Source organism: Anomalospiza imberbis, chromosome 12 (genome assembly GCF_031753505.1).
Source record: "Anomalospiza imberbis isolate Cuckoo-Finch-1a 21T00152 chromosome 12, ASM3175350v1, whole genome shotgun sequence".
NCBI classification, from domain to species: domain Eukaryota; kingdom Metazoa; phylum Chordata; class Aves; order Passeriformes; family Viduidae; genus Anomalospiza; species Anomalospiza imberbis.
The window spans coordinates 16,770,804-16,792,707 of NC_089692.1; the positions used below are offsets into that span (position 1 = coordinate 16,770,804).

General features: G+C 42.7%; 2 protein-coding genes across 9 annotated transcripts in view; one reads left to right on the forward strand and one right to left on the reverse strand.

The window, feature by feature from the left end:
- Positions 1-11,564, forward strand: part of PLCG2 (phospholipase C gamma 2) — a 64,806-nt gene extending 53,242 nt beyond the window's left edge. For all 8 annotated transcript variants that reach the window (XM_068203107.1, XM_068203109.1, XM_068203110.1 and 5 more), the window contains 7 exons: positions 911-1,120; positions 1,692-1,837; positions 2,849-2,963; positions 4,161-4,328; positions 4,620-4,708; positions 8,073-8,257; positions 9,037-11,564. In XM_068203107.1, coding sequence (XP_068059208.1) covers positions 911-1,120; positions 1,692-1,837; positions 2,849-2,963; positions 4,161-4,328; positions 4,620-4,708; positions 8,073-8,257; positions 9,037-9,079 — 956 coding nt within the window. In that variant the 3' untranslated portion in view covers positions 9,080-11,564. The remainder of the gene's footprint in view (positions 1-910; positions 1,121-1,691; positions 1,838-2,848; positions 2,964-4,160; positions 4,329-4,619; positions 4,709-8,072; positions 8,258-9,036) is intronic.
- Positions 11,565-15,438: 3,874 nt separating this feature from the next.
- On the reverse strand, positions 15,439-18,588 carry SDR42E1 (short chain dehydrogenase/reductase family 42E, member 1). Its single transcript, XM_068203115.1, has 3 exons — positions 18,480-18,588; positions 18,301-18,402; positions 15,439-17,044 (listed from the first exon to the last, which is right to left on the reverse strand). The coding sequence occupies exons 2-3, from the start codon at positions 18,366-18,368 to the stop codon at positions 15,937-15,939; spliced, it is 1,176 nt and encodes a 391-aa protein (XP_068059216.1). The 5' UTR covers positions 18,369-18,402; positions 18,480-18,588; the 3' UTR covers positions 15,439-15,936.
- Between the last annotated feature and the right edge of the window lie 3,316 nt (positions 18,589-21,904).

A 21,904-nucleotide genomic window follows, 5' to 3' on the forward strand; every position in this document is an offset into this window, starting at 1 on the left:
TTACAGATGTTAGCTGGGATTTTAGGTCTGAAGATAAAATGTGTCCTACTGGAAAACAAAGCTCTGCTTCACCCAGGCAGTTTTCAATAGCACTTTGAAATTGTACAGCAGGGAACTTGGTGCTGTTCATCTATCACAAAAGAACTGCCAAAAAATTTTAATTAGTTAACTAGAGACACCCTCTCAGATGTATATTCCACGGGGAAGCTCACTAGTTATGTGTCAATTGACTTTTTTGAGATTAAAAACTCTGGCTGAACACTTGTGATATGTTTGTAAAAAAACTTCGTAAATAGGTTTACTGTGCATTTTTAAATTTTACTGTAAGAGCTTGTTTGCCAGGACTAAGCTGTTGGAATGATGTATGGCTACATAATATAACTGGGCCCATGTAAGTGCAGCTGTGGATTCTGAACTGAAATATGTACTTTTTATTCCAGTTTTTTGTCATTGCTGCTGGAGAAGCCAGTAAATGTACCCTTTTTCTTTAAGTTTCTTTGCAAATGTTTTTAATAAGCTGTCACTTCATTTAAGACATTATAATTATAGTCATTTTTGAGGCATTGGCTAACCCTGGCTCACCCTTTCTTCTCCCTGTTTAGACCCAGGAAAAGATGTCTCATTTAAATATGTGTTACAGTGATCAGAAGTACATTATTTGCAATAATGAGATGAGAACATGACTGCAGGCTCTTATGTGCCCTTCTGTAAAGCATGTGGCAGGAAGGCAATTTTAACTTTCAGGCATGATTTTCAACCACTTTGCTGTGACTGCCTGAAAAGAGTGCCAATTCCTGCATTAAAGGACAAGGCAAAACAAAGTAAAACATACTGTTGGTGAAAATACAGTATAAATGTCAACTTCTTTCTTCCTTTGGTAACCACTCTTTTTCCTCCTCTCCCTGGGTAGACAATCCTGATTTCAGAGAAGTCCGTTCTTTTGTGGAGACCAAGGCAGAGAGCATCGTTAGGCAAAAGCCACTGGAGCTGTTGAAGTACAACCTGAAGGGTCTGACTCGTGTCTACCCCAAAGGACAGAGGGTTGACTCATCCAACTATGACCCGTTTCGCCTCTGGCTTTGTGGCTCCCAGATGGTGGCTCTGAACTTCCAAACTCCGGGTAATTTTCCCTTTGAAAAAGAATCTAATCCACCTTCTGTTTCACTGTAAATGAGCCCCTTTATGGCCCTTCTGCCCTTCTAATCACCATCCTAATTATTTGAACTTCTCTGCAAGAAGTGGTGTTTCAAGTTTGCTTTTTCATGTGTAGGTTGCCATCCAGAGCTGGGCCCCAGAAAGAGGTCTCCAAAAGCCCTGTCTCTGAGCCTAACTGCCCCCAAGCCCTAAAAGATTTATTTCACTTAGATCTCTTTGTATTAAGCAAGCAGACATATTTATAGTGAGTTTCAGATGGATGAATGGTTGTGCAGTCACTTCATGGTGAGGGCCAGGTAGTTTGTGGTACACTGATGGGAAGCTAATTGGGGATGGAGATGGGTTTTTTTGGGATTAGAATTGGTGAAAATTGGCCTGTCAATGTCAGTTACTGAAGGAACCCAGTCTCCCACCTTTCCAGCTCTTTTTGATGGAGTGGTGACCAGAAAGAATTGCATAGAGGAGCCATTAAGCTGGTATTTCCTCAGCTTTATTCCAGGGGGTCTTGTGTTGTGACTGTTTAACTCTCTCCCCAGATAAATACATGCAATTGAACCATGCCTTATTTTCCCTGAATGGACGCACTGGCTACGTGCTGCAGCCAGAGAGCATGAGAAATGAGGAGTATGACCCAATGCCAAATGACTCCAAGAGGAAATTGCAGATGATTATGACAGTGAGGGTAAATCTCTTTTGTAAATCATGTTTTTTTACAAGTCATAAATATCTATAAAACTAAAAATGAAGCTATTATGTTTCAGAGCAAGATCTGACAGATTGTCAAAATACTGTTTTTAAATGTGAGTGTGTGAGAGAATAAAACTAACTTCACTGGTTCCTGAAAAGAAATACATGCCTTTGTCTTTATCATGCTAATGAAGAACGTGCTATGGAACTGAAAACACAATCCTGGATGATTTTGTGTAATTTCTAATAAGTACATCAAATGAACTAACCTGACTTTCAAATTAAATGAGTTCTTAGTAGAAGGGTCCAATTGGAGATTGATTAGCAGCAGACTAACTAGTTCAGGGATTTTGAGTGTGAAAGAAAGATAGTTATAATGAAATATAGAAACTAAACAGAAAACCTAATAGGCTGATCCCCCACTTCATATTTAATACACTATGGCTTAATCTGAATGTCATTCACATTTGTCTTCAAGAGATGAGTTTATCATTGGAAAATGTTGCCATCTTGACTGGGTGCCAAACAGGTTTTAACTTGTTTCTGTTCTCAGTTGCTATGCAGTGAGACAAGTTCTTTAAAATTATGTTTTCTGAGAAAGAAGAAACACATTAATTGCTCTTCACTACAGTTTAAAGGTGAGGTAAACAGGGTCTGTGAATGCAAAGCAGAAATGTCTTGAAATGGGTATGTAATAAACACAGCAGAAAGTTAACAAAACTTATGCTACAGGCCTGGCTGAGAGCTGCACACTGTGTGTAATGAATGTCAGCTACATTGTCTTTTTTTTTCCTTCTTACAATGAAAATCATTGAGTTACCCAGACTACTGGAGGTATTGTTATCTTGGCACACACAGTACATGTAAACGTATTCAAGAGAGAGAATGTGTGCTTTTCCATGTTCTGGATTTTTCCCCCCTCTAATTTTGTAGGCTACCTTCTGTTCAACAAAAATGATGCCAAGTTTCCTTTGTAGGTGGTTCTAATTTACAATTGCTTTTGCAGGTTTTAGGTGCTCGTCATCTCCCTAAACTTGGTAGAAGCATTGCCTGTCCCTTTGTAGAGGTTGAAATTTGTGGGGCTGAATATGATAACAACAAATTCAAGACAACAGTTGTGAGTGAGTATCTGTGGGTTTCTGTGTTGCAGGGATGTGGTTCTACTTCTAGGATACTTAAACCAAGTGAGCAGAGGATGAACATTATAGGGGGAGTAAGTTAACTGTAGCTCTAGACTGATGAGTCACAAACTCTTGTTCTTTTTCTTATCGTGGGGCCTGTTAATTTGAGAAACTTTGATGTTTATCAAATTTAGAAAAAACAGTACTGTTGAGGTTTGGGGAAAAAAAAGTCCCATTCTGTTATGTTGTTGCCCGTGCATAAGTTTGTGTATTTGCATATTTCAAAAAATTACTGTCTTGAGAGTGCCTCCAACAGTGCTAGTCAGTTCCCAAAAGTCTGGCCCAAATGGAGAGTTACTACTGTGAGCTCCAGACTGTGTTTATTTAAACTGAGGTTCTAAGACTGGCAACCCCTTGGAGGCAGCTTGGGTGTATAGGGCTGTAAATTTTTTTAACTTGAAATGCATTAGAAGTTTGATCAAAGCTTAGTCCTGGGGTGTTCTGGATAAGGAATGTTTTTGTGTGTGCATGAACTTAAGTGTGCTGAAATGGGGCCATATTTCAGCCACTTCATATTTCACCATTTAGTATTTCTTGATGCAGCAGTGTTCCTCTGGTAAAAAACAGGCTTTGGTTCTGATTATCCAAACCAGTGATACCAGTGGAAAATAGACACAGTATCAGGAGCAGAATGTGCATTGTGGCTCCTCAGTACTTCAGAGAAGATGATTATGATTTAAACTTTCTGTGGGAAGTGACCACAACTTTACAGAGCAAACTTCCTGGCTGTGTCAGATATACCAAATCTTGGTGTTCTGTACATAACTACAAAAATTGGACCAAGGTACATGAGTCTTCCTAGAGCTTTTCCTGCTTCTCTTGGATATGGAGCATGAGGCTTATGAATGTGAGAAATTAATTAGCTTTTTCTTTTACAAATACATGTCCTAGGAGATTTTATATGTTTGAATACAATAATAGCTTTTCTTCATGGATTTTCATCCCTGCCAAGTTTCCTCCTACCCCCACCACCAAGTAAACAAATGCAAACTTTCTGAAGCGAGGTTGCAACATGAGACAGATGGCAAATAGGATTTTTGGGCTCTGTATCCCTAGAAGATGTCCTGGGATACATACTCATATGTGAATTAAGTGAAATTACTGCTTCATACTGCAAATGTTTCCTTTTCATTACAGATGACAATGGCCTTAATCCAATTTGGGCTCCTTATGCAGAGCAAGTGAAGTTTGAAATTTACGACCCAAATCTGGCGTTCCTGCGCTTTGTTGTTTATGAGGAGGATATGTTCAGTGATCCCAACTTCTTAGCACATGCCACTTTTCCCATCAAAGGAATCAAATCAGGTGAGAGCAGCAATTAAAATGAGGTGCTTTCCTCTCTGATGCCAGACTCCCTCCTGCCTCGATGAAGCTCCTTCCTCTGGCTTTACTTTTCAAGAGCACGTGAAATCAGGTGTTGCTCAGTTTTGTCAGTCTTGCCTTTTGCTTCTCTGCAATTGCCATAGTAGAGGCTGGCCTCAGCAGAGGAGCATTTGAGCACTGAAGAATGTTCAAAGTGTGCACCATTTCTGTGACTGCAAATTCCCCCTTGATGGACTCTGTAATTGCCCTTTGTTTTCCTTCCCCCTGCCCCAGGTTTTAGGTCAGTTCCTCTCAAGAATGGCTACAGTGAAGATATAGAGCTGGCCTCACTTCTGGTGCACTGTGAGATGCAACAAGTTCTGGTGAGAAGCACTGGGGTTTGTTGTGTGCACCTAGGGTGTCTGTTACCAGTTCTTTGTGGAAACCAGGAACTGCGGATTCAGTTTTCTGTTCTGTGTCTGATGTGCTGTTGTCAAGCATTTCTTCTGCCTGGGGAAGGTACCGGGGAAGACAAATGGCACAAATTGAGTTACTCTCCCTCTGGGTGGACAGATTACACGGTTGTTAAAAGAAATAATACACAAACAAAGCCTCATTACCTCCAATAGTTTTTGCTGTAACAGCATGGTCATTGTCTTTCCTTGTTAACTGACTGATGCCATGCAAAGCTAGCTAAAATCAGCTTTGGCTTCTTAGATTAATCTTTTTTTTTTTAAAGGTCTTACATAAAAAGAAATCACTTCAGCAATAGAAGAGTAATTTCTCCCAGTATTTCATTAAAATAAACAACCCATCAAGTAGAAGACATATCTGGTTCTTAAAGAATTGCTAATCTCCTCCTTTTTAAGCCTCTCTAAACACCTACTTGAAATAGTAGTATTTTAAAACACGTAGGGGAAAAATAATGATGCTCATGAATCCAGGCATTAAAGCAGCTGATCTGTGAACAGTATTTGTTGGTGTTCCAAGGGTGCTGCTGTATATGTTGATTTGTAGGATATTTCTCAGACTCTTTCTCAATAATATATTACATAATTTAAATACACTTGTGATATGATGGAAGTTTAAAGATGCTTCTGGGAAGTGGCTATTTCAGGGTGTTTTCCAGCACCCTTCTGATTCAGAGAAAAAAAAATTTCAAGTTCTTATTTTTAGTCTGTCAAACCATTCAGGACCACGCTGCACTTCACACCAGTTACATTATTTTCCTGATTGAAACATCAACTTCTGTGAACCTTAAGTCATTATATCTCTGGAGGGATTTGTGCTTGCAGTTGCATACACTGAACTGGAACATTCTGAATTCATTCACATTGTTCTTCCCAAAGGAGTGGAAGCCTTTTTCAAACATTCTTTGTGGAGGTTTTTATGAAGCCACCTTATAAAACCTGATGTAAAACGACAGTGTGTGGATTGACAGTGTTTGAAAGCTGTGGTAGGTTCCTCTGAGTTCCTTCTGTGGGCCAGCCGAGGGATATGAGAGCAGGCGAGGATTAGAAGCTGAGACCAGGGATGTGTGTGTGAAGAGGAGACCTATATCCTTTCAAGATAATATTTAAATTGTTCATATTTCGTGGACTCAAGTCTCATAGGGGAGGCCTGGTAAACTGCTGGTTTTGGGCTTGCTCCCTTAGAGAAAACTGACAAAGTCACCATTGCCTAGTGCTGAGCATGGATATCACTTGTGGATACATTGCAAATCCCTCCTGCTGTGGTTTCTCTTCATGAATCCAGATCATTACTGCCTGGGGCAGGAGCAGCTCTCAAATGTTGTTCATAGCAGCAGTCTGTCCCCCAGTCTGTCAGCACTGACTCCTTTGACAGCAGCACATTTCACACTCTAGAATCCCCTTCTGCTTGTTAAGCCAAATGAAGATGCAGTTCAGCTCGGTGTTTTTACAATGCCTGGTGGCAATGCAGTGCAAGACAACTTCCAAAAACTTCCTTTTGTTTGGCAGTCTGCAACAAACCCACACTCACCACAGTTGTCAACTCTAGAACTTCTGCCCGATCATTCAAGAAGCATCAGAAGAGATCAAGGCTGCCTCTGTTCCTCTGCTTCTTTTTAAAAAGTGATGGCCTTCCATAAAACAATGCCATTTAATAACAGCCCTGTTTATATACAGAGCCCATCTGCATGTGCTTGGAGATGAAATACAAAATTATAATGAGGAATTGCAGATGGCTGTGGAGTTTATCAGGAATAGCAAAGCGAAAACATTGTAGACATAAGCATGCACGTTTGTGAATTATTATGCGGGGCCTTAGTAGTTCCTGTACAACTTAAACATGTTTTTGACACTGTTGGAATCATACTATACTGAGGTGGTTTTTGCACTTAAAGGCAAGTTTTATTTGCTTGAAAAAGTGATTTGCTTCCTTCAGGTGCATGTATTTCTTCAGCTTTTTCTGACTACAGTCAGCCTCAATGGTGTATATGTTCTTGACTTAAAGATTGAAGCGGACATCTTGAAATGCAGTTTAAGCTGTACCTTTGTGGATACATTTATTTACAAGAACTAACAGTGGTACATATGCATCTTGATGATTACACCTGCAGTTTGGTAATTAGCAGTCTGCATTTCTTTTGTGATTTGGGAATACAAAGTTTCCTACCCCTTTACAAACAAAAATTAAATAAGTTACTCTTTAAGTCTTAATTAGCAGTATAGCAGTGAGGCTGTTTCAGTTGCTCCAACCCATGCCTGCATAGGAATGTTTCAGGAGAAAAAAAGCATTTAGGAAAGGATCTTGTTGCTCCTTGGGTATGTTGCTATCCATTTTCCTAGATCTGGACTGAATGCAGAAAGAGGCATTCTTATTAGTATGCTGCCTCTGAAAATGTTTGGATTTATTACATTTATTGATTGCATGTCATTTCTTGTAGAAGGAGTATCTTGTTTTGCTGCTGATGTGAAAATTAAGACTTCAGTCCTGCCAGTTCTATTCCCCACTAGTAACTCTATAAAGAGACAGCTTTTGCATCCAAACTTTTGAAGTATTAAAATAATTTGAAGTCCTGAAGGGAATCATGATGATTGCTTATGGTTGTGGAATATTTTGAGACCTTCTACTGTGGGCTGTAATAGAAACTCAGACCTACTCAGTTGCTTTGCAAGTTCTGAATTGCCATAGTTACAAAGAAATAAAGGATCTGTCCTTCTTTCTTGGTACATCTGAGTACTTGCTGCTGTATGGGGTCCTATTTACCAGTCAGTATTTTGATCTTTAGTCTGCATTTAAATAAAAAATTCCCAGGATTGTCACTTTGTTGCATGATACCCAAATATGATGGAAGACCCAAAACCTAAACATTTTAAAAAATGTATTTTTAATATTATTATAATCTGATACGCCATCATGATACACTATTTTCTGTTCTTTCCTCAACAGACTGGCATGGTCTATTAGGGAAAAATATTCCAGTAGAAGGGTTTAGATACATAAATTTTGTGACCTGTGCTAGAATGTCCCTGATGTCCCTGTCAGAGGGTATAGCTGGTCTTACTTTGGAGCTGAGGAGGTTTTTTTTTTTTAGTGCTTTCTAAGTTAGTTTGTTTCCAGAAACATTCCAGAAACATCCTATCAAACTAACTTTATAAAACGTTCTATGCAGTTATTAAAATGTCATTAGAGAAACAAACTCATCCCCAAACTCTGCTGGTTCTGTGTCATTTTGGGAACGTGTTTTACAAAATCACCTTGATTTCCAATATTCCTTTGAAGGAAAGTGAAGAAGAGCTTTATTCCTCCTGTCGGCAACTTCGGAAGCGCCAGGAGGAGCTGAATACCCAGCTGTTCCTCTATGACAGCCACATGAACCTGAGGAATCCTAATAGGGATGCTATTCTGAAAGAATTCAACGTCAATGAGCACAAACTACAGATTTATCAAGAAACTTGCAACCGCAGGTGGGTTGATGATCAGTCTCCCTTCCAAGGCAGCTCTGTCTAGACAAGATTTATGGTAAGGAAACCTCAGACATATCAAAAGGAGCATCTAAAGAGTGGTGAGGGTACAATGAGCTCATCTGGAATGAGGAAGGGCTGTAGAGAAGCCAGGATGGGCCTCAAGCCACTAGAGGCCAGCAGAAGCTGAGGAATGTGTGCAGTGGAATCTCAGTCGCAGTGATCACAGTGACACTCGCAATCCTGTCAGGTTTTATATCCCTCTCTGCTGCTCTCTGGGAGGAAAGCCTGGAAGTATATACAGACAAATAAATAAACCTCTTCACTCTTGCTACACTATCAGAGTTATGTCCCTGGAAATGTCATGCACATATGAGATATGTGGAAGCAGATACACAAACCACAAAAGATAAAACCAGTATTGAGTTGAAACAGCACAGCATTGTCAGTTCAGTGTCAGTGCATTATCCAGAGCACAGGGGAAGGTTCCTTCTCCTTTGCTGCCACCTTTGGGCTGGGGGTGAGGGAGATAGAGGGAGGCTTCATGTACCAAGAGGAAGTTTTGAGTAGATCTCAAGACTTTAAATATTCTTGCTGTTTTTTGTGTGTGCTGAACAGTTGCGTGAATCACTTGTTTACTCCCGTTTATTGAGGGAAAAATTGCAGTGCTCATTGCTGATGCATTACTTGCCATTGGTATCCAAGTACATTGAATTTCATAGACTGTTTTCCTCTGAGAAATTCCTGTTAGGCTTGACTTTTTCCTTTTATTTTCCCTTAAGATTAAAGGAGAAGAAAGTCAGTAACAGCAAATTCTACTCTTAGAGCCCATCACTCTTTGATGTGTGCTTTATGGTGCAGTTCAGGAAGAGATGAATTTATCCTGGTCATCCTACTCAGTAATGGTCTCATCAGACAGAATGACTGGAAGAAGAGAAGGAAGAGAAGATACGGATTTCCTTTATAATTTCTTCTTCTAAGAAAAACTGTTTTAATACCTAATAATTTATATTCTGTACAAAGCATACCCTCTATACAGCCAGAACTTCTGTGTATTCAAGATTTTTAAAACTTGAGGATGTGTAGTTGGATGGACCTCACTTGTCATTCTCAATACCTGAAGTACAAATAATCTCCTGTATGTGTGTACACAGGCTGTAGATAAGACAGTCACAACAATTTGCATGCATGGAATCACACCACTTTAACAACCTGGCTCCTCAAGATTAACTAGTAGTGAGTTTTTAATTTATTAAATGCTGTAAAAGCACTTCTACACCAGCATTGTCATGTCATGTATGTTACAGTCCTCAAGACAGCAGATTGTGCTGCTGATACTGTGTAAAATATCTCAGGCAGCTATTGTCTCTTATTAAAATTTTTCTGTTACATTTTCGAGAACAAGATAATATGTTAATTTTGTTGAAAGCAAATACCCTCTGTTACTGTAGTTGTGTTTTTCCTGTTGAATTCTCTTTAAAGGTTTAAGAAAGGAGCAATGTGTGAACCTCTGTTCATAGCCCCTCTGAACTTCTGTTCACAGCCTCAAGGCACTGGAAGGAGAAGTTTTAAGATACGCAGTAAGAGATATCTGTTTGTTTGCAGAAAGGGAAGGTATTTAAAATTCTGAGGAGCACGTACTTTTGTACAGTATCATTTCTGCAAATCCTTTCAGCTGCTAATGTGCTTAGAAATGAATTTTTAAATGAACTGTCAATTTTTAATCTTGCAATCCTATGTAGACGATAGTCAAATGATAGGTTCTGTAAATGTAGACTGTTTTCCCAAAACGTAACTAATCCAAGAATGATAGTGTGCACAAATATAGAGGTACATCCTTCTGGTGCCTATAATCAAATCAAGAACATGAAGCTGCAGATGAGAATACTTGTTCGATTAGCAAGTGTATTTTCCTGCCAGAGCAGAACTAAAGGCCTTCGATGGAATATTTCACAGCAGTTTTCATAATTTGTGTATGTGTTGGTCCTTTGTGCTAGTGCTGTATTGTTACCATCAAATTCCTGGTTGTCTTATCTCTACATGGGATGAGTTTTGCGATCTAAATTCCCAATTTCAATATTCCAATGTGTGCAGAGGAGTTTAGTTTTCAGAGTGACTGCCTGAGGCTCAAAATGCTGCTTCCACAGAGCTGTACTTCTGATCACAGAGGACTTGCACAGATTTGGGATTCATGGCCTGATGCAGCTGCCTCAGCAATTTTCAATTTCTCTTGCTCCCCACGCTGTGACTTCTGTTGTTTCAAGAGGCGCTTAATTGATGCCATTGTGCATTCACAGATGATGGTTTGAGGAACCCCCTTGAGGTTTTAGCTATTCTGTAAAGACAGTCTTGTCTCAGAGATGAAAGTGCTGTATTAGTGTATCCCACAATGGGGTGGCTTCTGTAAATTTTTTATTATAAAGAAATTAATTACTAATCACCCAACTGGATATCAGAGAAAAGTTAAAGGCAATTCTCTGCTTTTCACCTTCTTCCTGAAATCTCTTCAATACTGAGCTGTGATTGACCTGTTCAAGGATTAGATGGGTGTAAACCCTGCTCAGACAAAGAAAAAAAATCCCATCAGCTGTGGATTTGGGAGGTGGAGCTACAACCTAGACTGCTGTATAGAGCTGGCTTTCTCTTCATTATCCAGGTGTGGATCGTTCTGCCTGTCGGAATTCAGTTCTAGAGCAGACCCAGCCAAACTGTCCACTTGTCCTGGCTTTCTCCACTGGTGTGTGTATTCCTGACACAGCACAGCCACTGTGTGATGGACACAGGAGTGATTCTCTCATGCTGCCCTTGTGCAAATATTTAAGAATTAGCTCATTTTGCAGTCCTTTGAAAAGTGCTGTGCACATTCTCCACTCACTCATAATGTCAGGGGTTATAAGAGGCACTCCATCAGTATTTATGCAAATGCATTTTGTTTTACAGTAAAACTTTTCACCAGAATATGATGTTACACTGTGTGCAGAATGAAAATACTGCAGTGACTCTTCTGCTGACTTGCAAGTGGTGGGCAAGGCTGTGTTCTAACTCTTCTCTTGGTTCTTGCATTCTGTGTTTTATGTCCAAGTCCTCACCTCTCAGTTCTTCTTTGGGGCAGACTCTGTAGCAACTTTATCACAGTTGCAACTGTTTGAGTATGGAAGTAGAATTGAATGTGTGTGCTATTTTTTTTAATCCAGGAGGGAAAGCATTTATAAATTTTTGAAGTTAACAATTGTTAAATTGTTATATTCTTATAGAAACTGTTTTAAATAATTGAAATAACTTATTTTAATAAATAATTGTTAATATCTCACATTGATGTGAATGATACCTGGTGCTTCTTTGTTTAAGCATTGCTTGTTGAATTTCATTACTTTTGCCAGTCATTTGAAGCAGAGAGTTCTTACTGAAAAGTAATCTGCTGGTAGGGTAGGGTGGGCTCTGCTAAAGGTTGGAGGAAGGGCATTTCTGTGTTTTTAACATGAACTGACTCAAAGATTGTTTCAGTAGACATGGTTATCATTACACTTCCTCTGGCTCCAAACACACGAGGCAGAAGGAAAAGGTCAAAGATTGAGTTTAACTTGTGACTCCAAACCAACTTTTCAGTGAGAGGCAGATAGAAACTCCAGCTCTAGTGAGAGTCAGATTTTTATGGGCTTGAGCAAGGTAAAGATTAAATTTGTGGTTATTTAGAAGGACAGAAATACTGATGTTTACAAAAAAATTTTATTAGAACACTTTCTGCCTCTGAGGTTCACAGGGAGAACTGCTGCTAGGTGGATGCACTCTGTCTTTCTGTGGTGATTTTTTTAATTGTTGGGAGTCTTGGGAACCGATTTTTTCTCATCTTTTGATCAAAATTGCATGCTTATTGAACATGAATCCCTGTGAGGTGTCTGCAGCCTAATTCTTTAGGTCATTAAATCAGCCAAACTTAGGGAGTATTGGTGTGCATGAGTTCTGGAGTCCAAAAAATTACTACATTTAGGTGTTTTACTGCCTGTATTGCCACTTTTTTCCACCCCAACATATCTATATATTTCTCTGTTGAAAGCATTTTGTTAGTTTTGCAGTTCTTTAACCTTGGAGATGGTGAGAAGGTGTGAGCTGTGTACCAGCCATTATCTTTGAACTCCCCAAACCAGTTGGAAAAATCTGAATGTGGTGTGGAAGCTGAATGCAGTGGTTGAGTTCTGCTACGGTCAAGTGTCAGCATTTTTAACTGCAGTCCAACAAGTTGGCTTTGTTCCAGACTGAAATTCCTTTTATATCATGAGAAACAGAAGTTAAATATAATGAAAATTAACCTTCAGAATCAGTTCAGAGAGGAATTTATCTTCTGATCCATAACAGTATTTATAAACATGCTCAGCTATTAGTTTTTAAATAATTAAAATTAAATTAAAAGCAGTTTAATTCATTGCTAGTCTACATTTTTAGCTGTTACTCCAGCAAAACAGAATTGTGAGCTTGACTAAAGCAAAGCAGTAGTTCCCCCAACACTTGTATACTCCTGAATTACAGTTGAATCCCCAAATTCTTTACAATATGTGTAAATTATCAGCCTTCAAGACCCTTTTCTCTGAAGAGCACATAGTAAATTATTAAATCTGCCACTATAATTTGGAAAGTATGTGGATAGATAAATAGAAACAAAAGGACATTTTGGTTGGGTCCCCTTAGGAGAAGGGCCTAGAAAAATCTGGTTTGATTAAGCAACTAAAATAAATATATTTAAATACACATGAGAAGTTTTAATGTATATCTTGCAAATTTGTACCTTGAAATGATGTGTCTGAGGTTAAGTAGCTGACCAAGTATTCTAAAACTTCACTTTAAATATCGGCATCATTCTTCATAGTGAGGCACCTATCAATTGTCCAGTAATTTTGAGGACTAGGAAAAATTGAATTTGAACTATATTTTCATTTTCCTCTTCCAATTTTTAGGTGCATTTCTGGTAATTCAGTTTCAGGAAAACAGGTAAGACGAAAATTTGAAAAGAGACACAACACTTGAATTAATTACCCTAATTTACCCAGCTATTCATGCACGAGGAGTAATGACAAAAAAAAAAAACAGGAGAAAGGAGAGAGAATTCACATTGTAAAATACTTCAAATACAGCAGCTGTGACTGTCTTTACAGGGCTGGAATTTTCAAGCAGCTTTAGAATATCTCTTTAAGCCACAGACTGCCTGTTTTCCTTTTGAAAGAGTAAGTGTATCCTTCACCTCTGCTGTGGTCAGGACTTTGGTTTTTTTTAATAGATGGAGCTAATTGATGGGGAATTAATGAACCAGTGCGCTGATGATGGCTCTGGGGTGTGTCCCCACATTAATCCCTGTGCTGGAGCACACTCTTGGGCCATTAGGACAAAACAGTGCCTCGTGCTCTGTTATCAGAGAGTTCTGTCCTTGACTCCAGGCAGAAGAAAAACTTCATGTGTTGAGCTCAGCTCCTGCAGGACTTCTGGTATCTGGGGTTTTGTTGGGCTATTTTTATCTTGTCGGGAGCTGCTGCTGCTCCTGTACCTCAAAAGCTGACCAGGGCCTGAACCTCAGCTGGTACTGACAGTGTGGATTTAGGATTCATGGCTTAAGGACCCTTCTATAGATGATTTTCACTAAACCCACCATTGAGATAATTATAAATAGCAGTAGCTGAGTTTTGCTAAAAGATTACAAGTAGCAGAGAAAGTTCCTCTGGGGCACAGGAGTTCAATTCCCTACATTAAAAACAATTTTTTTACAAGACTTGGCATGAAATACCGATGCTGTTTCTGTGCAACAGGCTCGTGCAATTTCTTCTACGTTTTGGTTTTGTCTTCTGCTGGCATTAGAATTTTGTAATCTATTTCTGATAACATTGTGTCAAAGCCAGAGAACTTAAAGTGGAAAAGAACAAAGTGGTTTCCACTTGAAAAAAACAGAGCTGTTGGAAAGAGAGCATGGGTCCAGTGCTTTCATGAGGTCATGGGAATCTTTTTTCTGTTTTATTGAAAAGAAGATGTCTTCTTTCCACAGATGATGTTGTATATTAATGACTCCTGGAGAGTGGCCCTTGTGCCATCAGCGCTCAGTTGGAGACACATAAGCTCTTTATAAGAGAGTGCAACACTCCTGCTACAGAAACAGCTTATTTGCTATTAGAGAGGGAAAAAAAACTGAGTTCTCTCTTGAGCTGTCCCTCAAGCTAAGTATTAATTTAATTTCTTTCATGGTGTACTTAGTGGTAAGGGAATGAGGGAGAAAAGTCAGACTTGAAGCATAAAAATACAAAAAACTATCAATAGTGTGGGCTGCTTTTTTTTAAGGTAAACTTACCAGGAAGAGAACTCAACAAGCAAAAAATAATGCTGTCTTCAGTCACCATGAGCTGTAAAAATCTGCATCTTCTAAGCAGGGGTGGCTGTGGGTTTCTAGCTTGGTTCCTCTAGGCCCTCTTGTTTTCTGAGACTCCTTTAACAGTGCAAGGGAACTGCTCTGCTTCTTATTCTTTACTTCCCCACTTCAGTTGCAGCAGAGTTGAACAGAAGCATCTGGAAGTTACTATTAATTTAAGATCAGTGTAGCTTCAGCCATTAAAATGGAAAGACTAAAGTTTAAAGATAAGTTTTAAATTCTTGAAGGATTCTGCTTTTATCAAGGGGTACAGAAGCTGCAATGCTGATGAGTTAAGGGAAAACAACTTTGTGTTTAACATTTGAGGTGAAGTTTCTCAGTTTCTATATTAAATTGACAGGGGGAATTGCATGGAACAGCAGTGACCTGTACTTTTATCTTCTAATCTTAAAATTCCACAAAATTATGAGTTTCCTTGTAGCAAGTGTTTATCTTCATATCACAAAGGTGAAATTCTATTCAGATGGTGTCAGGTGTTAAAGAAATATTATTAAAGGCTAAAAGTGTTTTATAAATAGTAAAATGTGAATGCAATCACTCACCAAATGTCTTTGATGAATTATTTGTTTAACCATTAAATAATTCTGGAAAAATCATAAGTTTTATTTATGAATGCACTTCAGCTGGCTCATTCATTTTAAACAGGCATATTTTACTGTTAGAAAAATCTACAAATCTGTGGTGCTTCAAGCACTTTGCTGTAATTTAGATTAAGCATGGTGCATTTTCCAGAAATGTCATTAGATATCTGGGTTAACTCAGGAAAGCATACTAGAATGTATTCATGTAAAAACCTCATTTATTTATTGTCTAGAAGTTTATCAGTTAATCTTGGTTAGGCATATATACATCCAAGCTGGGAAGCAGAACTGGGGTTTGGAATGTGATCAAAGAATAAGTTTATTCTCCTCTGGATCATGTAACACAAACTCTTTAGGAATAAAGGGCAGGGATCAGGAATATAATCCCATCAGGGAGGAAGAGTTAGCCTAAGGACATTTGTTCCATTCACTGTATTGTGCTGTTGTGCCTGAGAATAAAACGCTGTATGCAGTAATTCTGAGCTTCAACTTGTTAGTGATCTGATCAATTTTACTTTGAAGAGAATGTATATATAAAAAATTGCACCCTTTTACTCAGCAGTTCCATTCCTTGGGGATAAAGCTGTTATTTACCTCAATCACACAAATATGTATTTTTTAAAAAAATCTTTTATTACTTGTCAAAACCAAGAGTAAGCAGAGAACATAACAAAATTCTGTCCTCAGTATTTCATCTCTCAGAGTGAAAATGCTGCTGCAGATGGAAGCCAGGAGACCAGCACAGCAATGAGCACCACAAGCAGTCCTCCATCCCTAACCAGCTGCATCATGGTGTAATTTCTTGCCTTTGGGCCACATCCCTGGGATCTAAACCACTCCACCACTTCATCCAGGCTGTACTGCTGGGGCTCATAGCCCAGCTCCTTCCTGGCCTTCTCCATGCTGAAGTAGTGGGTGACACCAGTTTTGTAAACCTCCGTGCGAGTGAGGAGGGGCTGGAAGTTATAAAGGCGCCCCACAAGAAAATGAACTATTTCAGTAAGGAATGCAAAAAAATAGACAAGGGAGAGGGGAAGGCGCCAGGTTGGGAACTTGTAACCCAAACCTTCCACTAGCGGTCGGAAAAATTCAAAGTTATTTACAGGCCTGCCATCGGAAATAAAATAGGCCTGGCCTGCAGCAATGTGCTGCTTGCTGGCTCTGAGGGCCTCGGAGGCAAGGACATGAGCCTGGACCAGGTTGTCCACGTGTACAAACTCTACCAGACTCAGAGGGTCTCCATACACAAATTTAAACAGTCCCCTTTCAATGTAGCTGACTATTCTTGGCAGGTGTCTCTGCTCCCCAGGCCCGTAGATCCCTGCTGGCCGGAGAGCACAGGTCCTCAGGACACCGCTCCCATTTCCCAGCTCAGCACCGTTTGCCTCCAGCACCTTCATTTCAGCTAAAGATTTTGTTCGGGAGTAGTGATCGGGGTGAAGGTGCAGAGGTAGATAAGGCAGAGACTCGTCCCCATTTTCTATAATCTGGCCTCCAAATATCACGTTGTAGGTACTTGTATAAACCAGGCTCGACACTCCCCTGCTCTTGCAGGCCTGGATGACATTTTCTGTTCCTTTCACGTTAACATCTTCTATAAGTTTTCGGTTCAGCTGCTCCCTGCCAGACATTCCATAGGAAGCGATATGGAATACGCAGATTACATCTCTGAGAGCTTCTTCCACTTCAGACAGGCAACAGATATTCCCCTGCGTGAACTTTATTCCCTCTGGCACGGGTTGAAGTGGCTTCACGACATCAAAGAGGATCACATCGACTCCCTTTTGATATATGGCACAACCTAAACTGAAACATGACAGAAACCATACGTTAGGATACAGCACCATGGTGCGTGAAACATCTCACCTGGAAGGGAGAGAGGACTCTTAACTGTTCTTATGCTGATTATTTTTCTGATGGGAGTCTTTTAAATGCTCAGCCCGCCACTACAGGGAAGATTCAGCTGTGATAGTTTAGGTACTGAACAGATTTCTCACATTCCATCAATACTTGGAGAAAAAAAAAAGAAAAAAAAGAAGCAGAACTGCTATAAATGAAAGTTCTGAAGAGAAATAACTGAAGTTCTGTCCCCTTCAGATCAGCAACAGCAACTTTCAGATGTGCAACTATTGCCAAATATTAAAAAAAAAAAAAACAAACAAAAAAACTTTACTTGTTTTATCTTACTGCTTTTGTGCCATCCAGTTTTGGCAAAACGACACTTTGGTTTTCGCCACTGTGTTCGAAATTTATGGAGGAGTGGGACAGATGCTTGTAAACTGCTATGAATGCTTTGCCACATTTCTACATTTTACTCCAAGTCACAAAGTGTAACTCTGGTGTTTCTCTTCTCCTTTCCTGTATTTTTGTATGTCTGTATTGCTTTAAGGGCATGAGAGTGGAGGGAAAAACCAAGCAGAAGTCAGATAGGCATCTCCTCAGATTTTTTCTTTCCTTCCCCTGACTTGAAATTTACTTTATTTTCTGGTCCTGACTGTGATCTCTCCTCCTGTGAGCAGTTATAGTCTAGGGCTCAGAACAGGATTTTTTCTTTACATGGCCTGCAGAGCCAGCTACAGTAAGGGAAAATAGATCTCACTGAAATGTGCACCTTATTAACAACCTTAATCCTAAACCATCACTGTTCATGAAAATAAGATATTCTTGAGGGTTCAGCTGGAGTTGTTAATCTGTAGAGCTAAGCACATGTGTAACTATTTGCAGGTCAAAAGAAAAATGTGTGTGCAAGTGTAGGCTTGTCCTTCAGAGCAGGCTGATGATGGTGATCCCACCCATCTATAGAGGTGAGCACACAGGTAAATGTCTGCCAGGCAGCTGCTGCCTGACATTTGGAAACGGGATAACAGCGTCACCTGCAGCCTCTGGAAACAGAGTAACTGAGGTTCTTCAAAACGGAGACCCCCGAGGAACCAGAAGATGGGATCAACTGGATCAGGTGTCTCAGGCCCACAGGTCTCCATTCTACTGATGGATTTTGCTGCCTCCCCAGCAGCAACCGCCTACATTTATTCCTGCATGTAATAACTATTTAATGCACTAACCGGAAGCCAAAATAACCCCCTCCTCCAGTTATGAGGACTCTTTCCTTGGCAGCGTTTCCTTCTTCCATCCTCTTTCCTTCCGCACCGTGCGCTGGAACTGACCTACAAAACACACCGCAAACACACCCATTAAAACCAGTCCTCGTTTCACATCGGCGCACGTTCCCCTCCTTACTCACTGCTCTCGTTCACGCTTTAATCGCAGCCCTTCGCTTCCCCGGCCGGCGGGGAGCAGGAGGCGATTCAGCGCCGGGATGGCTCCAAAGGGGAGCTGTTCCCGGAGGAGGGAGCGCTGCGGCGGGGCCGAGCCACCCCCGGGTCCCCCCGTCCCTGCGGCGCTGCAGTCCCGGCCCGGCCCGGCCCGGCCCGTCGCTGCCGGATTGCCGGGGCGGTGCCGAGCCCGGGAAATGGAGCCGGGCGGGGCGGGGGCCGGCCCGAGATGGCGGCGGGGAGCCCGGCCTGCGCTGCCCTGGGCCTGCACTGCCCTGGGCAGCCGTGCTCGTGTGGATTTCTGTGCCGGCCCGGCGGTGCTGCTGCCCTCCCCTCGCAGCCTGAGGCGCTCTGAAACGGAGCTCGCCGCTCGGTGGTGAAATCAGAGCCTCTCCCGGCCCCATGTTTGTACCGCAGCCCCCGCGATCGACCCGGGCTGGAGCAGCTGTGGGAGAAGAGCTCAGGGCTGCTGGTGGCAGCTGGACCTGCCCCGGCCCGATCCCCCCGTGCCCCGGCCCTGATCCCCCCGTGCCCCGGCCCGATCCCCCCGTGCCCCAGGCTGGTACCCCCGTGCCCCGGCCCTGAACCCCCCGTGCCCCGGCCCGATCCCCCCGTGCCCCGGCCCTGAACCCCCCGTGCCCCGGCCCCGATCCCCCCGTGCCCCGGCCCCGATCCCCCCGTGCCCCAGGCTGGTACCCCCGTGCCCCGGCCCGATCCCCCCATGCCCCGGCCCGATGCCCCCGTGCCCCGGCCCGATCCCCCCGTGCCCCGGCCCCGATCCCCCCGTGCCCCGGCCCTGAACCCCCCGTGCCCCGGCCCTGATTCCCCCGTGCCCCGGCCCGATGCCCCCGTGCCCCAGGCTGGTACCCCCCGTGCCCCGGCCCCGATCCCCCCGTGCCCCGGCCCGATCCCCCCGTGCCCCGGCCCCGATCCCCCCGTGCCCCGGCCCTGAACCCCCCGTGCCCCGGCCCTGAACCCCCCGTGCCCCGGCCCGATCCCCCCGTGCCCCGGCCCGATCCCCCCGTGCCCCGGCCCTGAACCCCCCGTGCCCCGGCCCGATCCCCCCGTGCCCCGGCCCTGATTCCCCCGTGCCCCGGGCCCATCCCCCCGTGCCCCAGGCTGGTCCCCCCGTGCTGATCCCCCCGTGCTGATCCCCCCGTGTGGGCAGCAGGGAAGGGGGGGATTCTGCCCCTCTGCCCCGCTCAGGTGAGACCCCACCTGCAGAGCTGCCTCCAGCTGTAAGGACTGGGATGGTTCATCCTGGAAAAGAGAAAGCTCCAGGGTGAGCTAATGGTGGTCTTCCAGTAGCTGAAGGGGACTCGGAGGAAGGATGGGGCAAGACTATTTGCAATACATGTAGTGACAGGACAGGGGGGAATGGCTTCAGACTGAAAGAGTAGGGTTAGGTCAGATATTAGGAAGAAATTCTTCTCTCTGAGGGTGGTGAGGTCCTGGCGCAAGTTGCCCAGAGAAGCTGTGGCTGCTCCATCCCTGACCTTGGAGCAACCTGGTCTAGTGGAAAGTGTCCCTTCCCACGGCATGGGGTGGAACTACATGATCCTCAAGGTCCCTTCCAACCCAAACCACCCTGTGATTCCCTCAGGGGGTGCCTGCAAGCGTCATCCCAGGGTGTGATGTTCTGCAGAGGTCTGGAATACTTAAGAGGGGCTGAGGAACCCTTGACTCTGGGTAATTTGGGTGGACACGGGAGTTTCTGGACTTGCTGCTGAACATTTCTTCATGGGAGGGGTTGTCAAGCATTGGAATGGGCTGCCCAGGGAAGTGCTGGAGTCACCAACCCTGGAGGTGTTGCAGAAATCACTGGACATGGCAGCGCTGTGGTTTAGTTGACAAGGTCGTGTTAGGTCAAAGGTTGGACTTGATGATCCTGGAGGTCTTTTCCAGCCTTAGGGAGTCTGTGATTCCCTGGTGCTGTGAAGGTACCACAGCTGCCTTTGAATGTCCCAGCATGTGTGGGAGAGCTGTGCCCTCACAGCATCTCCCTGGATCAAAGTGGCTGTCCCACATCCTGCTGTGTTTGTCGTGAGCCTGAACCATGGAGCACACTCTCAGGAGTCTGCTGTGCCCCCTGAAGAGGTTGGGATGTTTTTGGCAGTGGGAAGACCCTGCACAGCACTACCTGGCTGCAGCAGAACTGCTCCTGAGTTCACATCAGCAGTCCCAGCTGTCTGTGAGAGAGAGCTATAGTAGGAAAACAATGAAGAATTACATTATCAAAACCTGGCTTGTGGTGTATTCCATTTTTCATTTGCAGAACTGAGCCACTTGGGGAATGCCAGAGAGTGGATTCAGTGTCAAAGCTACTTAAAACTCTGCAAAACTCCTTTCTGTTTTGCAAAACCTTGACAGAAGTAGATGCAGTAGGTTCTATTGTATTTTTTGATGGATGGCTGGCGAGAATTAGAACTAAGCAGATTCTAAGAATTCTGCAAGTACTAAAGATTTTTTTCTTTTCTTTAGCAATGATTTCTTGCTGGTGAACCTCTGGGACTCTTAAATAGAAATTTCAAGATGGACCTGGTGCTGTACCTGGTTATACAGAGCTGCTGCACCTGTGGAGATGTGCAGAGTGTCTGGTATGGAGGGCATCCCTCAATCATAGTTGATTTCCCTGTCTCCTGTCTGTGTAGCAGGAGAGTGGGTTTAAAACAGCCTTGAGGCATCCCCTAAGATACCATCCAGACATATAATCAATGGTGTGTTCACAGAGGTATGAGAATTCTAGCTCACAAGCAGAAAAATCCCTCACATATTCCTGAATGCTAAATGTAAGGATTCTGTATGGCTGCATATGCCTTCAGGATTAATTCATAATCTTGATGAAGGTTTTGAGAATATTTTCCCAAGTGTTTAATCACCTGCAAAGTCCAAAAGAGTCCTGAACTTTCCCTGAGATCTGTAGACACAAAGGTTTTTTACCTTTGAGGTGTTTTACTGAGATTATGGCACTTGGTTGCTCTTTTTTGACCAAAGAAATTGTGTTTGAATAGAATATTGAAGGATCACAGAATATCTGAGGCTGGAAGGATATTGCCCTGTTGAACCCCTGTGAAAAGCAGGTCCAGCCAGAGGGGTTCCATGGGTTTGTGTTGGCATTGAGTATCTCCAAAGATGAACTCCATGTTCAGCCACTTTCTCCTCAGTGCTCAGAGAACTTTGTGCTCTCTGAGCACTGACCTCACCCTCCGTGCTGTGTGAGTAAATCCCTCTGTTTGCATAGGCAGCTGTTACCCTCAGGATGACGTTTGTCCCCTGGACTTTGGGATGTGTCCATCCAGGACAATTTGCAGGACTGAGACCCCTCTCTGTACTTTCTGCCTTATCTTGCTCCCTGCCTGATGTGTCATCTACAGGGAGTGAATTGTGACAGGTT

Coding starts and splice junctions, on each gene's coding strand:
- SDR42E1 (XM_068203115.1), bottom strand. CDS start 18,368: ATGGAAGAAGGAAACGCTGCCAAGGAAAGAGTCCTCATAACTGGAGGA. Junction 17,045..18,300: donor GGGGGTTATTTTGGCTTCCG/GTTAGTGCATTA, acceptor GTCATGTTTCAG/TTTAGGTTGTGCCATATATC.